Below are 13,512 nucleotides of genomic sequence, written 5' to 3'. Positions count from 1 at the left end.
CCCCACCACCATCACCACCCGCAAACCAACCACCACCAAACCGACTTCCGCCACAGTCACGACCTCCACCTCCACGACCTCCTCCCCCACCACGCGGCCCACCTCCTCAGAAACCACACTGCACACCTCCACCACCACAACCAGACCCACCCCGACACCTACCATATCCTCCACCACCACCACCACCACCACCACCTCGTCCCTTACCCCCTGTCAAAAAGAAGTGTGCTCCTGGACCGAATGGTTCGACGTCGACTTCCCCTCCCCGGGGCCCAGCCAGGGAGACTTTGAAACCTACGAGCACATCCGGGCCGCCCGCAAGAAGATCTGTCACCAGCCCAAGGAAATCGAGTGCCAGGCAGAGGACTACCCCGAGGTTGCCATCCAACAGGTCGGGCAGGTCGTGCAGTGCGACGTCCACTTTGGCCTGGTGTGCAAGAACGAAGACCAGACCGGCAAATTTAAGTTGTGCCTCAACTACAGGATACGCGTCTACTGCTGCACCCCCAACTACGACTGTGTGACCAGCACACCCCTGCCCACCACCAGCCCCACCACCATCACCACCCGCAAACCAACCACCACCAAACCGACTTCCGCCACAGTCACGACCTCCACCTCCACGACCTCCTCCCCCACCACACGGCCCACCTCCTCAGAAACCACACTGCACACCTCCACCACCACAACCAGACCCACCCCGACACCTACCATATCCTCCACCACCACCACCACCACCACCTCGTCCATTACCACCTGTCAAAAAGAAGTGTGCTCCTGGACCGAATGGTTCGACGTCGACTTCCCCTCCCCGGGGCCCAGCCAGGGAGACTTTGAAACCTACGAGCACATCCGGGCCGCCGGCAAGAAGATCTGTCACCAGCCCAAGGAAATCGAGTGCCAGGCAGAGGACTACCCCGAGGTTGCCATCCAACAGGTCGGGCAGGTCGTGCAGTGCGACGTCCACTTTGGCCTGGTGTGCAAGAACGAAGACCAGACCGGCAAATTTAAGTTGTGCCTCAACTACAGGATACGCGTCTACTGCTGCACCCCCAACTACGACTGTGTGACCAGCACACCCCTGCCCACCACCAGCCCCACCACCATCACCACCCGCAAACCAACCACCACCAAACCGACTTCCGCCACAGTCACGACCTCCACCTCCACGACCACTTCCCCTACCTCATTTACCCCTTTATCAACACCTTGTTTCTGCAAAGTTGGTGATGCTATATTTTCACCTGGTTAGTTTATCTGTTTTTTTCACTTTAAATATTTTTTTCATTGTTTTGGAATTATTTATAATTTTTTTCTCTAATTTAGATTTCATTGTAGTTTACTGGTTTTTCTTGTAATTTTTTTGTCTAAGTGGTATTTTTAATTTTTAAAATTTTTTTATCTTTTTGTTTTTTTTTTTTTCTTCAGGTGAGTTGATTTATAGTAAAACTGATAGTGATGGATGTACATTTTATGCAATCTGTAGTCCAACATGTACAGTTGAACGACACGCTGTAGATTGTAAAACTACTACTCCTCTGACCACTACTTCCCCTGCACTGTCTACCTTAACGACATCAGTTCCTCAGTCTACCACTTCTGGAAATATTTGTGTTTCATCTTCTTATCCTCCCCTTCGGGTATGTAGTTACTATGTTATGTTTGATGAAATAACACCAATGTTAGATTGATATCAGAAAGCAATGGTTTCTAGTCTTTAAACCTTGTACATGCAGATTGACAGAATAACTGTTACTTGTGATGGCCTTTATACATGACAAAAATTTTATGTGCCTTCTTCATATTTTTTTTTTTTTTTGTACTGAGAAAGCATGGTACAATATTTTCTAATTACTTCAGGGCTAGTAAAACATTTTCTGATACAAAGCATTGCATAAACACCAAACCTTCATACTGAAATAACAGGGGAAATTTTCATGTGCATTTGTTTCTCCACTAAACAGAAAAAATTAAGCTACTGTGGAGGCTTGTAGCTGTTTCTGTTCTGTTGCCCCCTTATCTTTACTTCTTCACATTATTTTTTTTGTTGGTTTTTTTTGTGATAATGATGGTCTGTGCTGATATTTTACAGTATATATAGCTACTATAAAGGACTCAGTTCCCTTAACCTAAGACCTATCCCCACAAACCTCAGAAGACCCCCCCCCCCCCGCAAACATGCTGAAGATAAAGCTGGAATTAAGTTTCCCACCTTTTTTTTAGCATTAAAGAAAATTAATTTTGTAAAATATTTACAACCTTGTACTATCCATGAAGACTTTCATTTCAGTCTTTGCTTCAGATTTGGAAAACAACAGTTTCTGATCCTCCATGTCACAGTCAGAATTATGAGTACCTCTGGTCAACATTACAAATCATTAGTGCCACAAATTGAAGAGAACTAACACATATTAATTTTTTTTTCCAACACTACCATTACTGGCAATAATAAAACATTAAACTAAAAATATGAGTAGAGTTCATATCCGTTTGCAAATTCTTGTAACAGCAATTTTTGTTCATTTTGCAGCCTGGGGAAACACACAAATTATCCAACTGTACAGAAATCATCTGTAAGGGAGACAACAAGATAGAGGTAGTTCCCACGCAGTGCCCACCCGTAAAGGAAATTACCTGTGCAAACAAATACCCAGCAATACTGGTACCTGATGAAAATGGCTGCTGTTACCACTACGAGTGTCAATGTAAGCACCAGTAGATTAAGGAATAACTTTTTTAAAAAAGAAAAACTTTGTATTGATTATATGGGTATTTTGTTTTCTTGAGGTTGCTTTACAAATTGTCCTATGTTCACTTCAGTTCCTCAATTCTTTTTTCTACGTTAATTTTCATGTTAATATTCTAAATATTTTCTCTATCAGGTGTGTGCAGTGGATGGGGTGATCCTCATTACATTACTTTTGATGGAATCTACTATACTTTCCTTGAAAATTGCACTTACGTCCTGGTGAAACAGATTGTACCTAAATATGACAACTTCCGTGTTTACATTGACAATTACTACTGCAATTCAAAAGATGGACTTTCCTGCCCAAAATCCATTATTATTTTCTACAAATCTGCAGAAGTGGTGCTGACCCGTGAACTCATGAATGGTGTGATGACCAACGTGGTAAAATACACATTTTTTTATTTATCTGTTTTTGCAAAGAAGAAATAAGTTCCATAGGCCTTACCAACTCTAATTTGAAATAGTTTGTTAGAATATCATATCATGGAGGTCATGAGGGCAGAGGGGAAAAAAAAGATTACACCAGTTTCTAAGTACAAAATGACAGAATAGGGAACAGGCTGATACTGCCGATAGAGAAAACAGGAGTGCTTTCACTGGTGCTTGATTCATGTTGCATGAAAACTAGTACATGCTGCCATTCAGTTACGTAAACAAACACATTATGAAGAAATATCAATTCAACTCACAAGTATGATTCTTCTCTCATGGAGAAGATGGGTATGTATCCCTTATCAGCTAGATGACAGGAACTGCTTCCTCTCCACAGGAAACTTCAAGCACCAGAGCCATGACATGATTCCCCCTCCAAATCCCTGCTAGGAAGAGAGATATAGCTGAAGAAAAGGGGGTCTGGGGGTGTCACTTCACCTTCATAAGCCTAAACTGGTGTTGGCAAACCACTGAAAACAAAGTCAGTCCCACTGTTATATAGGGAACTAAGTAGTTGTTTAGAGAACACAGAGGTGGGAGGAACTTTGTCTCAATATATACTCTCCCCCTATAGAGCTGTGCCAAGTTCTCCTTACCTTACATTCAAAAAAGGCATGCTGAAAAAATTAGTCCAGGGATTTCCTGTGAAAGAAAACAGTAACTGATAATTTTAACACTTACTTTTATCCCAATTCAATGAGAAGAAAATTGCAGAGTAACTCCTGACAAGAAGCTATTAGGCAAATACATCCACCTTTGTTAGCTCACATAAGATACAGGCTGCAAATGGAACAGCTTAGGTTAACTAATAAATATCACCACTACATGAAATGGGCAGCAGGGACATTTGACTTTGTTTTGTATTCAGACAACTTCCAATGCCAAGCAACATGTAGTACGGGGACAGTGTGATTTTGCAGCAAAATTATTACATAATAATGGCAGGAATATTTCTGTAGTTAAGAAATCTACCACTCATTGTCATATGAAAAATGCTTACAATACACAAAATGATGAGGGGTACAAAGGAAATACCTGGATTTAGAATGCTGTGCAGTAGCACACAATCTGCACAAACATGATACACAGAGGCCACTTAGATTATCACACTGTAGCAATATAGCAATACAAGCTGAGATATTAATGCATATATATGCTGTTACTGCAATGCCAATAGGCATTGGATGTGACGGACAACAATATGGAGTTATGCATGATTATGTAGTTTAGAAAATACATTATTTAAAACAGTCAGGCAGAAGCAGTGTTTATTCTGAACTTGTGCTTTTTTTTAACCTTGCATTCAGATGTACTTCAACAGAAAGATTGTCAAACCAGGCTTCAAAAAAGATGGCATTTATTTCTCCACACTTGGCATAAACATGATTGTTGAAATACCAGAGATTGGTGTGACCGTTACCTTCAGCGGGCTCATTTTCTCTGTGAAACTCCCATACAGCTTATTTGGCAACAACACCGAAGGACAGTGTGGTAAGAGACATGAATTAATTGGAGGTGGGGCTCTTTCCCCGGGTGGTTATTCTCACCTGTTCTGGCTATGCAGTCTCATGACTGACAGAAATTTTTAAACAGCAGTAAAATGGAAATTAAAATAGTTCTGCTTTTCAACTTCAGGATCAAACGTTAAACATTTCAGCAACCTGTTTTTATTTCTTTGGGGCTGGGGTTTTACATTTATTTGTTTTTCCCTAACCTAAATTAAAGTTCACATAACTGTAAAGAAAGCACTCCCCATTAAGCAAGGCACCTTATACATTTCACGAGGGTATCACGTCTACACATGTTTTATCAACACAAAACATAATATGCACCTCTGATGTGGCTTATGTGAGACTTACATAGCTTGTCTCTTCCAGGAACATGTACAAATAAAAAATCAGATGAATGCCGCTTACCAAGTGGTGAGATCATTTCTTCCTGTCCCCAAATGGCTCATCACTGGTTCGTCGGTAACGACACGTCATGCCATGGAGTACCAGTACTACCACCAGTTGTAACCACACCTTCACCAAAGCCTCATTGTGAAACATCTCTCTGCAAGCTTATCTGGAGCGAGTAAGAAAAAGATCGGAAAAAAGTCACTCTTTCTAGACAAAACTGCCTCAGTATCTTGCAAGGAGAGTTAGAACTAACTATAGGTCTAGCTTGTGATTATAGCTGAAAATGTCAACTTAATGACAGGTTATGTGTAGTGAAAAGGCCTTTGCCAAAGAAAATGGTTTTCTTTAATGACTTGCATGCCAAAGATAACTGAGCAAGGAGTGGTGAAGTCAGAAAATCAGGAATACAGCAAGCACTAAAATCCATACTACCTGGGTTGCAACCACACAGATTCATGTTCTCTTTCTCTCTCCCGATCTTCCAGGGTATGCTCAATTACCCTTAGTTACACCATTAAGTACAGACTGAACTCTAAATTTGAAGTGGGACTTCAGCACAAACCGTAAAGAACCTGGTTACCAACCAAGTTAAGAGAGCAGAAAGAAACATCTCAGCCATAAAGTGTTCTTCGTTCTTTGTACATTTTGTATAAAACATGGAACTACAAAAGCACAAAGGGCTATTACCTCCAACATTTCCTATACTTGTGTGAGCTCTGACAAAAGCTTTTTTTCAGCTGGATCACTTATAAAGGTCTTCTTACATGTGCTCACTGTAGTCCCTACGAAGTTATGAGCTGTTGTGTGTGCAATTTATCTGTCTCTCAGCTACTAGTATCGTCACTTTTTCCTCAATCTGATGCAGTTGCATTTTTCATTACATTTCTGGTGTCAGACTGATGAAAAGTTGTGTAGACATACAGAAACAATATGACCATTAACCTGTTCAGAAAAAAAACGGAGCTTCAAAATTCCTAAGCCCTCCTTTCCTGAATCTATATCCCAGATTACTGGCCATTCTTCGAGTTTTGTTTCTTTCTGAACCAGATTCACATGGCTTTAAATGGGAAGCGTTGCCTGACAGGAACAGATTTTATGTAATGACTGATTAACAGAAAAGTCATCTGGTTTCACTTCTGTCTGCAGGGTTTTTGCAGATTGTCACACCGTGATACCACCAGAACCATTTTTCAAAGGCTGTGTTTTTGATGCATGTCGCATAGAGGATAAATCCGTGCAGTGTTCCAGTTTGGAGATGTATGCTACTGAGTGTGCTGCTAGAGGTGTCTGCATTGACTGGAGAGGAAAGACCAACAACACATGCCGTAAGTATTTCAGAACTCAAAAATATGTGAGAGAAATGGTAGCAATTAGTGTTTTATTCAGTAAACACATCTAACACTCGACTACTGCCTACAAAAATGCAGCGACATGCTTACTCAGAGAAACTACAAATGAAGAAGGCACAACTGTAGTCACTTCTGCAAAAATGCACCTACTGTCAATTTTTGATCTTTTTTCTTCTTTTTCCAAACAGCATACAACTGTTCAGCAAACTTGGTATACAAGCCATGTGGGCCCATTAATCCTGCTACCTGTGACCCAAGGTATGGAAGGACAAAAAAAAACCCACCCCAAAACAACTGCTTGTTTTAATTTTTTTTCTATTTTTTTACCTATTTTCCTTAGAAAATAATGAAATGTCTTGTGAATTGAGATAATTTATTTGACATTTATAAATACTAGTAATCTCTATGAATATGTACTTCCTGTTGCACTTCAGATGTAAATACTTTTGTCTCCCTTGTACCTGACATGGTGACCTACACATGCTGCTCTCTCTCCTGCTTTACTGCAAAAACATTGCACTCAAATACATACATTCCTCCCTCTGTAGTGTTGTTGAGCTTCCTGGCTATGGAGTAACTGAAGGATGTTTCTGTCCTGAAGGAAAGAAATTCATAAGTCAAGACAGCAACATCTGTGTCCCTGGATGCTGTAAGTAATCTGTAGTTAGTTTGAGGAATAGAGATAGGACTGATAGTCAGGAGGCCTGCCATCTTCTACATGTGCAAACCAGCCTCTAAGCTCCTCTAGTCTCCTCATCTAAAAACTGAATAATAATCAAAATTACATTTTTTAAATTTTGCTTCCTTACATGAGAGAGACCTACCAACATGGTAGAATTCTGCATTTCAAAACTAGTCTGCATATTCATTTTCTTGTTAGTTTTATCTTCTCAGTATTTCTACTTGAAACAGCACAGTTTTACTCCTTTGTGTCAGTTTTCCATGGTGTAAATCTCCATTATTTTTTTTTCTTTCCAGTTTGTACGGATCAAAATGGAGTATCCAGACAGGTGAGCATCACAATCAATGTGGTTTATCAAGCACAGACAAGTGAAGCAAGAGATTATTTAATGTTTCACAAAAACAAAGTTTTCTTAGGTTGGGGGAGACTTAAGTTTTTTTTCTCAAATGTCCATTCCCTTTTAGTCTCAAAAATAAGTATGAGTGCCACAGTCAAAACCACATTACTCCCTAAGAAATTTAACAGTAAGTGATGGGATATTCTTTCAATAACCATCACCTCACATAATGGAAAAATAAAAAAGGAGATAGATGGTAGTAGTGGAATATTGGCTTACATACTGCTTTTATTTCCACAAATTTGGCTCACGTAAGTGATAAGATATGAAGGGACAGATGGATAACAAAGCTTACCTGCTGCTAATGTTGGTAGTCTGCATTTTAGTTCCTCAAATGCATACAAATTATAGAAATATCTTTGTAACCTAATGTGCAAATGAGTATGTCATATGATAATTTCTTATTCAAAAATGCATGCAAAGCTCAATCACGTCTCCTTTAGATCTCTTGTATCCCTATACTAACACAACTAATAAAGTGATAGCTGTGTGAAAACGCTCAGAACCCTTAGTGGCCTCCATTATCTTCCCCTAGTTAGTGTCAGCTCGAGGGTTTCTTGTAAAATCTAAAAATACTAGAAATATGAAAAGGCTGATGTAATCAGGTATCACTGTATCTATAAATAAGTGAACCAGAAACAAACAGAATGATTTTGGTTTGAATTTATGTATAATTTTTTCCTTCCTTTTTTTCCTTTTTATATAGCCAGGAGAAAAATGGTCAAAAGATTGCCAGGAATGTGTCTGTGAGGAAAATACTCTTAAAGTGCGCTGTATAAAACACAAATGTTCTCCAACACAGCAAGTATTTTGTGATGAACCAGGTTACATGCCTGTTCAGACACCAATACCAGATGATCCATGCTGTACCAGGACTGAATGCTGTAAGTACTGCCTTAGTTCTTTATCTTATGGGAAATATACTATATTCATTTGGGGGAATTACAGCAATAATTTTTCTTTTTTTTAATACTTTGCATTGATTTCATAATGCTTTGCTCCATTATCCTACTTTTTAGGACCTTCTTGCAGGGCATGTATTAGATGCCTGAAGAGAAAAAATTTAAAGATGAAAAGATTTTAGAAAGTTAGACCTAGAAAAGTAACTAGAGATCTCCTATAATCTAACATGAAAATCTTTAATGCTGCCACCACCTGAAAAATACTCAAAAACTCTTAAAAGCATTTACCATTTCAAAGACCAATATTAAAAAAAAAAATAACTTAATGAAAGCCTTGAACATTTAAAAATTGCTCAAGGAAGTTCCCGAACCTCTGAGAGTCATCAGATTTCCCAGCTGGTACTAAATCCTTTTTTGGAAGCATCTCTTTCCAAGTATCACCACTCTAGTCTTCTCAGACAATGCTTTGTTTTACAAAGATTATGGAAAAGCCCCCTCACTTTAAAAATATGTTGGATTGGTCATTAAACCAGCTTGTGTAAACAGCACATTTTTGCCCCACGGGAAAACTTCTTAAGTTCATGAAAAAAAAAAAAATTACTTCAATGTAAAAATTCTGAGTTCATTATTTTCTATATTCTCTTACATTAAATAGTCTGCAACACTAGCCTCTGCCCTAAGGTCACACCCCAGTGCTTAGAGGGACAAGAAGCAGTCACAATAATGCAGCCTGGGAAATGCTGTCCTACCTTTGAATGCAGTAAGTACTATGCACCTTTGTCATGTATTAATCACAGCTACGTTTTTCTAAGTTTATGAATGTAAAAACCTTAAAAGATGCATATTTTTTTTCACATAGCAGTTTTTTCACATAATTCTGCTTCTTAAAACTTCCATGTCTATGACACCATCTTTCTTCCACCTTTACAGGACATGGCTGTGTAGTCAATGAAACCTACTATGCAGTAAGTACACAGAGGAACTCACTATAAAAATACACCTTCACATAGGTTTACAATGTGTTGGTTTTGAGACTCCTATCATGGACCATATTTTCCAGAAAGGCCTGAGATAAAGCATTATTATTTAAATCGAGGTCAGCATATCAACACCCTTCATACAAACAAAAACATTTTCTGCTCTCCTTTCTGCATTAATAGAATTTAATTCCAAAATGGATATTACCAACAAAGAAACTCTGCTTAAGTAAAACAACTAAAATTGTATTTAAGGATAGTTTAGCCCATACATATTTCAGCTTTGTATTGTCTGTGACATACATAAAGTAACTTGTTTTTACTGAATAATCATAACTTTCTTTCCTGACTAGCCTGGAGCTGTCATTCCATCAGGCCCCTGTGAAGAATGCATCTGCTCTGAATCCCCTTACTCAAGCCCTCACCATGCTACTGTCAAGTGCAAGCCTGTTATCTGTGACACACACTGCCCAGCGGTAAGTGCTATTTTGCTGTCAGTAATTCAGCTCAAATATCCAGCAGTTAAGGTCAGTGTCTTGACTCAATGTCATTTCCTCTCTATTTCTTTCAAAACAGGGTTATAAGTACACAAAGGAACCTGGACAGTGCTGTGGCACGTGCAAGGCAGTGGCTTGTGTAGTGACTATTGGAGACATTACACGCGTGCTCAAAGTAACTATCCCCATTTTAGCTCACTTTTGGTGAACTCTGCTGCTCTTTTCACTGCTTCTTCTCCTTGTCTTTATCACATTTATTTGATGCATCTTCTCTCATGTTAGACAAATGCATATTTAAGCAGGAAATGGACTGTCTCATATAGCTTGAACAGTACCTCAAGCCATGAAACTCCAGTTCTAAGACTTCCAGAAGCAACTGTGATACTGAACAGTGGCTTTCAGAAATCAACATAGAAAAATACATAAGTGAAAGCAATGGGTCCTTATTTGCCTTCAACTCTGAAAATATAGCACCCATTTTGCTCAAAGGATAATTTTATCTGTGGAGGCTGTTTTCTGCTCCAAACCACCAGTCTCAAGTTAGCTGAGAGCTTTAAGACAGTATGAATCAGTGAAGCCAGCAGAAATTCTGCCATGTATCTGAATGGACACATCCATAAGTTCTGTTGATAAAACCACTGAAATACAAATCATTCTTTCCAAATGAGTCCACATACTTATCCTAGTCACACAAAAAGCATGTCCATATCCAGATAAAAATACAGCCTCTTCACTTGGTTAATGAAAAAGACAGCAGTATGATAATATGACAAGTAACTATAAGCTGAAATTCAAGGAATTTGTTTGGAATAATCAGACCACAGTAGGAAGCAATGATAAGACACTAGGGTGGGAGTTTTTTGTTTCATTTTTATGTAAGAAGACTTTTTATTCACTTTAATTTTAACTCATTTCAGGTTGGAGAATTCTGGAGCCCACTTGGTGATAACTGTACAATTTACACATGTGAAAAATATGATGACCAGTTCATTCAGGTCATCTCACAGAAGAGCTGTCCTCCCTTTAACCCTGATGAATGTGATCCAGTAAGTACTCTTCTACCAGTTCTCATGTTTGAAAAGGTTGCAGTGGCTAACACCAGTGATAGAAGGATCACGGTATGCAAGGAAAATACCTAGCAGAAGCATCACAGGGGATGTAGCTCTCCTTTTATCATTTCTGAATGTGGTCCCCATCAAATTCCATTTCAGAAAAGGAAATAAAAACTAAAATAGATGATATATCAATCTTTATTGAGGACTGGGGACTAGAGAAAAGGGTACAACATAAGGCTTTAGATTCCTAAATGTGTCAGGTGGCCCAGAAGCAAGGGTCTTATTGAAAAACAATGGGATTTTTATTCCTAAACTAAGATTGTAAGTTCTTTTTTAAAAATTCACTTATTGAGAACTTATCGAGGAAAATAAGCTACTTCACAACATCGTTTAGCTTAATATAGCTCAGAGTAGATTAGAACCAGCCCCACACATCTGGGAGTCAGTTATTTCATTAATTGTGTTACCCTGTCTGACATAATACTTCACCTGCTCTGACTTGGGTCACTCCAAATATCCTACATGTGCTACAAGCTTTATTTCTGAAATTTTACTACTGAACTCTGATGACAGCAAAGCAGTTCCAGTCACCGTCAATATCAGCTTTTAAAGAACTCTTATTGAAGTAGTTACGTGCCCTTAGTATTTAGCCTTGCCTGAAAGTAGATTCCATGTCAATACAAAAAACTTTCTGGTGCCGGAAAAATTTAGGAAGCAGGGAAGTCTCTGCTTTAGTATTCAGATATGAAACCTGATTTATCTTCTTCTGTTTTCCCACTCAAGGATGACATCCAGCTATCTGAAGATGGCTGCTGTAAAGAGTGCCCAAGAAATCTGAAGAGTAAGTAATGATAATATGTACCCTATTAGGTATATTAGTCCATCTTCATGATAGATGTATAGATAGAAGAGGTGAACAGACCAGGTTTGGAACCTCTGCCTCACACTGGGGTGAGAAAGAAAACAAGTGAAAAAAAGAAAGGAACATTTCCAGCACACACTTTAGGGCCTTGGTGAACTTTCCCATTCTCTACTGTTAAATTTTAGTCTTTATGTAGGAGGGAGGGGACTGTGACTCCAACTTCCATCAATAAATACTGTTTTAAGGAAGAAAGTGAAGCTGGTTCTGGGAGGTGGATGTGCATTGAGCAGTTGCCACAGTACTGCTCCTTATTTCTGCATCCTGCACCAAAGTTGCATAATGAATGAAAAATTCCTTTTTGTTTTGATAACACAAGCATCCAAGATTCATCACTTGGCCCTTAGCAATTAAGAGAGAAATGTACTGTGATCTAATTCCCTATTGCAGTGCCAGTCATCTCAGTTTCCTACTACAGACTGTCTATCATATAAATATCTATTTATCTGCACATATATTTTAACTTATTTTCCCTTGGTTTGTGACAACCTCAGCTTGTATGAAGCACAATACTACTACTGTCATCAAACATCATGGATGTAAATCTGCACCTGTTGAGATGACACACTGTGAAGGCAGCTGTGATGCTTACTCACGGTAAGTGGTGTAAAAGATAACTGTAGTCTCTTGCATTTTGCTCCTTATACAAGTTACATAAAGCAAATCACAAGGGATTTTCTAATATGCCCACCCAGGTATCAGCTGTTTCCATTGTGCTAATTAGAATTTCTAGCAGACACGATGCTGTACTAGCTTAATTAGCTCAAGACTTAGAATGTTTTAACAGCCTGTTTAGTGTCATAGTGAATAGACCCAAGTTTTGATTTTGCCCATGTAAAAGTGAGATTATTTGTTTCCCCCTATTCTCTCATTTTGGACTAATTTAATATATGATCTGGGTTAATTAATTTACTTCTTCTGTGCCTTAATGAAGAGCTAGATTCATCCAGTTTAACAATGTGGAGCAACTTGTGTTTCACCACAATTGAGCCATAGTCCAATATGCAAGAACTTAACTTCTGGTTATACTCAGTAACAGGCGGGACTGGCAGCGCTATTTCTCGCATAATTTCTGAATCTTTCTCTTTTGTCGGTCTTGCAATCAGATATTCTCCAGAGGCAAACACAATGGAACATAAATGCTCGTGTTGTCAGGAAATCAAGACCAGCCAAAGAAAAGTGACTCTGACGTGCAGTGACGGAACTTACCTTGATCACTCATACACCTATGTGGAGCAATGCGGCTGTGTGAGCGCTTTCTGCATTCCCCAGGATAGCACCCAACAGGGAATAAGCCAAGCAAAGACCTCTCAGGAGCAACCGAATGTCTAAAATTAGAACTAGAGAGAAGCCAAACAAGGAACATAAGACTAAAAAAAACAAAAACAAAAAAAAACCCACCCCAAAAAACCAAAACAAACCACTTTGAAAAAATACAAAAGTATCAGAAGCAGCTAAGATTTTGGATGAACAGAGGATATTTTCTGCATGCAAATTCAATGTCTGTCCACATTATTTCATTTTTCATTGCTGATATATCTTCCATTGTTTTTAATAACTTTTCTTTTACACCTTTTTTTTTTTAAAAAAATGTCATTTACAAAATGACATAAGGTCATTTTGACATCTTCTTTTAGTTTGTCTTCTGA

General features: G+C 38.9%; 1 protein-coding gene across 1 annotated transcript in view; it reads left to right on the top strand.

The window, feature by feature from the left end:
• LOC121094779 (mucin-5AC-like) overlaps positions 1-13,195 on the top strand; it is a 72,135-nt gene extending 58,940 nt beyond the window's left edge. The window contains exons 39-54 of the mRNA XM_040608847.1: positions 57-518; positions 606-1,064; positions 1,429-1,640; positions 2,531-2,705; positions 2,883-3,133; positions 4,492-4,675; positions 5,062-5,260; positions 6,232-6,410; positions 6,623-6,692; positions 7,413-7,444; positions 9,346-9,380; positions 9,746-9,868; positions 10,807-10,935; positions 11,728-11,785; positions 12,358-12,460; positions 12,970-13,195. Coding sequence (XP_040464781.1) covers positions 57-518; positions 606-1,064; positions 1,429-1,640; positions 2,531-2,705; positions 2,883-3,133; positions 4,492-4,675; positions 5,062-5,260; positions 6,232-6,410; positions 6,623-6,692; positions 7,413-7,444; positions 9,346-9,380; positions 9,746-9,868; positions 10,807-10,935; positions 11,728-11,785; positions 12,358-12,460; positions 12,970-13,195 — 2,897 coding nt within the window. The remainder of the gene's footprint in view (positions 1-56; positions 519-605; positions 1,065-1,428; positions 1,641-2,530; positions 2,706-2,882; positions 3,134-4,491; positions 4,676-5,061; positions 5,261-6,231; positions 6,411-6,622; positions 6,693-7,412; positions 7,445-9,345; positions 9,381-9,745; positions 9,869-10,806; positions 10,936-11,727; positions 11,786-12,357; positions 12,461-12,969) is intronic.
• Positions 13,196-13,512: the final 317 nt, after the last annotated feature.

Source organism: Falco naumanni, chromosome 10 (assembly GCF_017639655.2).
Source record: "Falco naumanni isolate bFalNau1 chromosome 10, bFalNau1.pat, whole genome shotgun sequence".
Taxonomy (NCBI): Eukaryota; Metazoa; Chordata; class Aves; order Falconiformes; family Falconidae; genus Falco; species Falco naumanni.
This window is presented reverse-complemented; position numbering and strand designations above follow the sequence as displayed.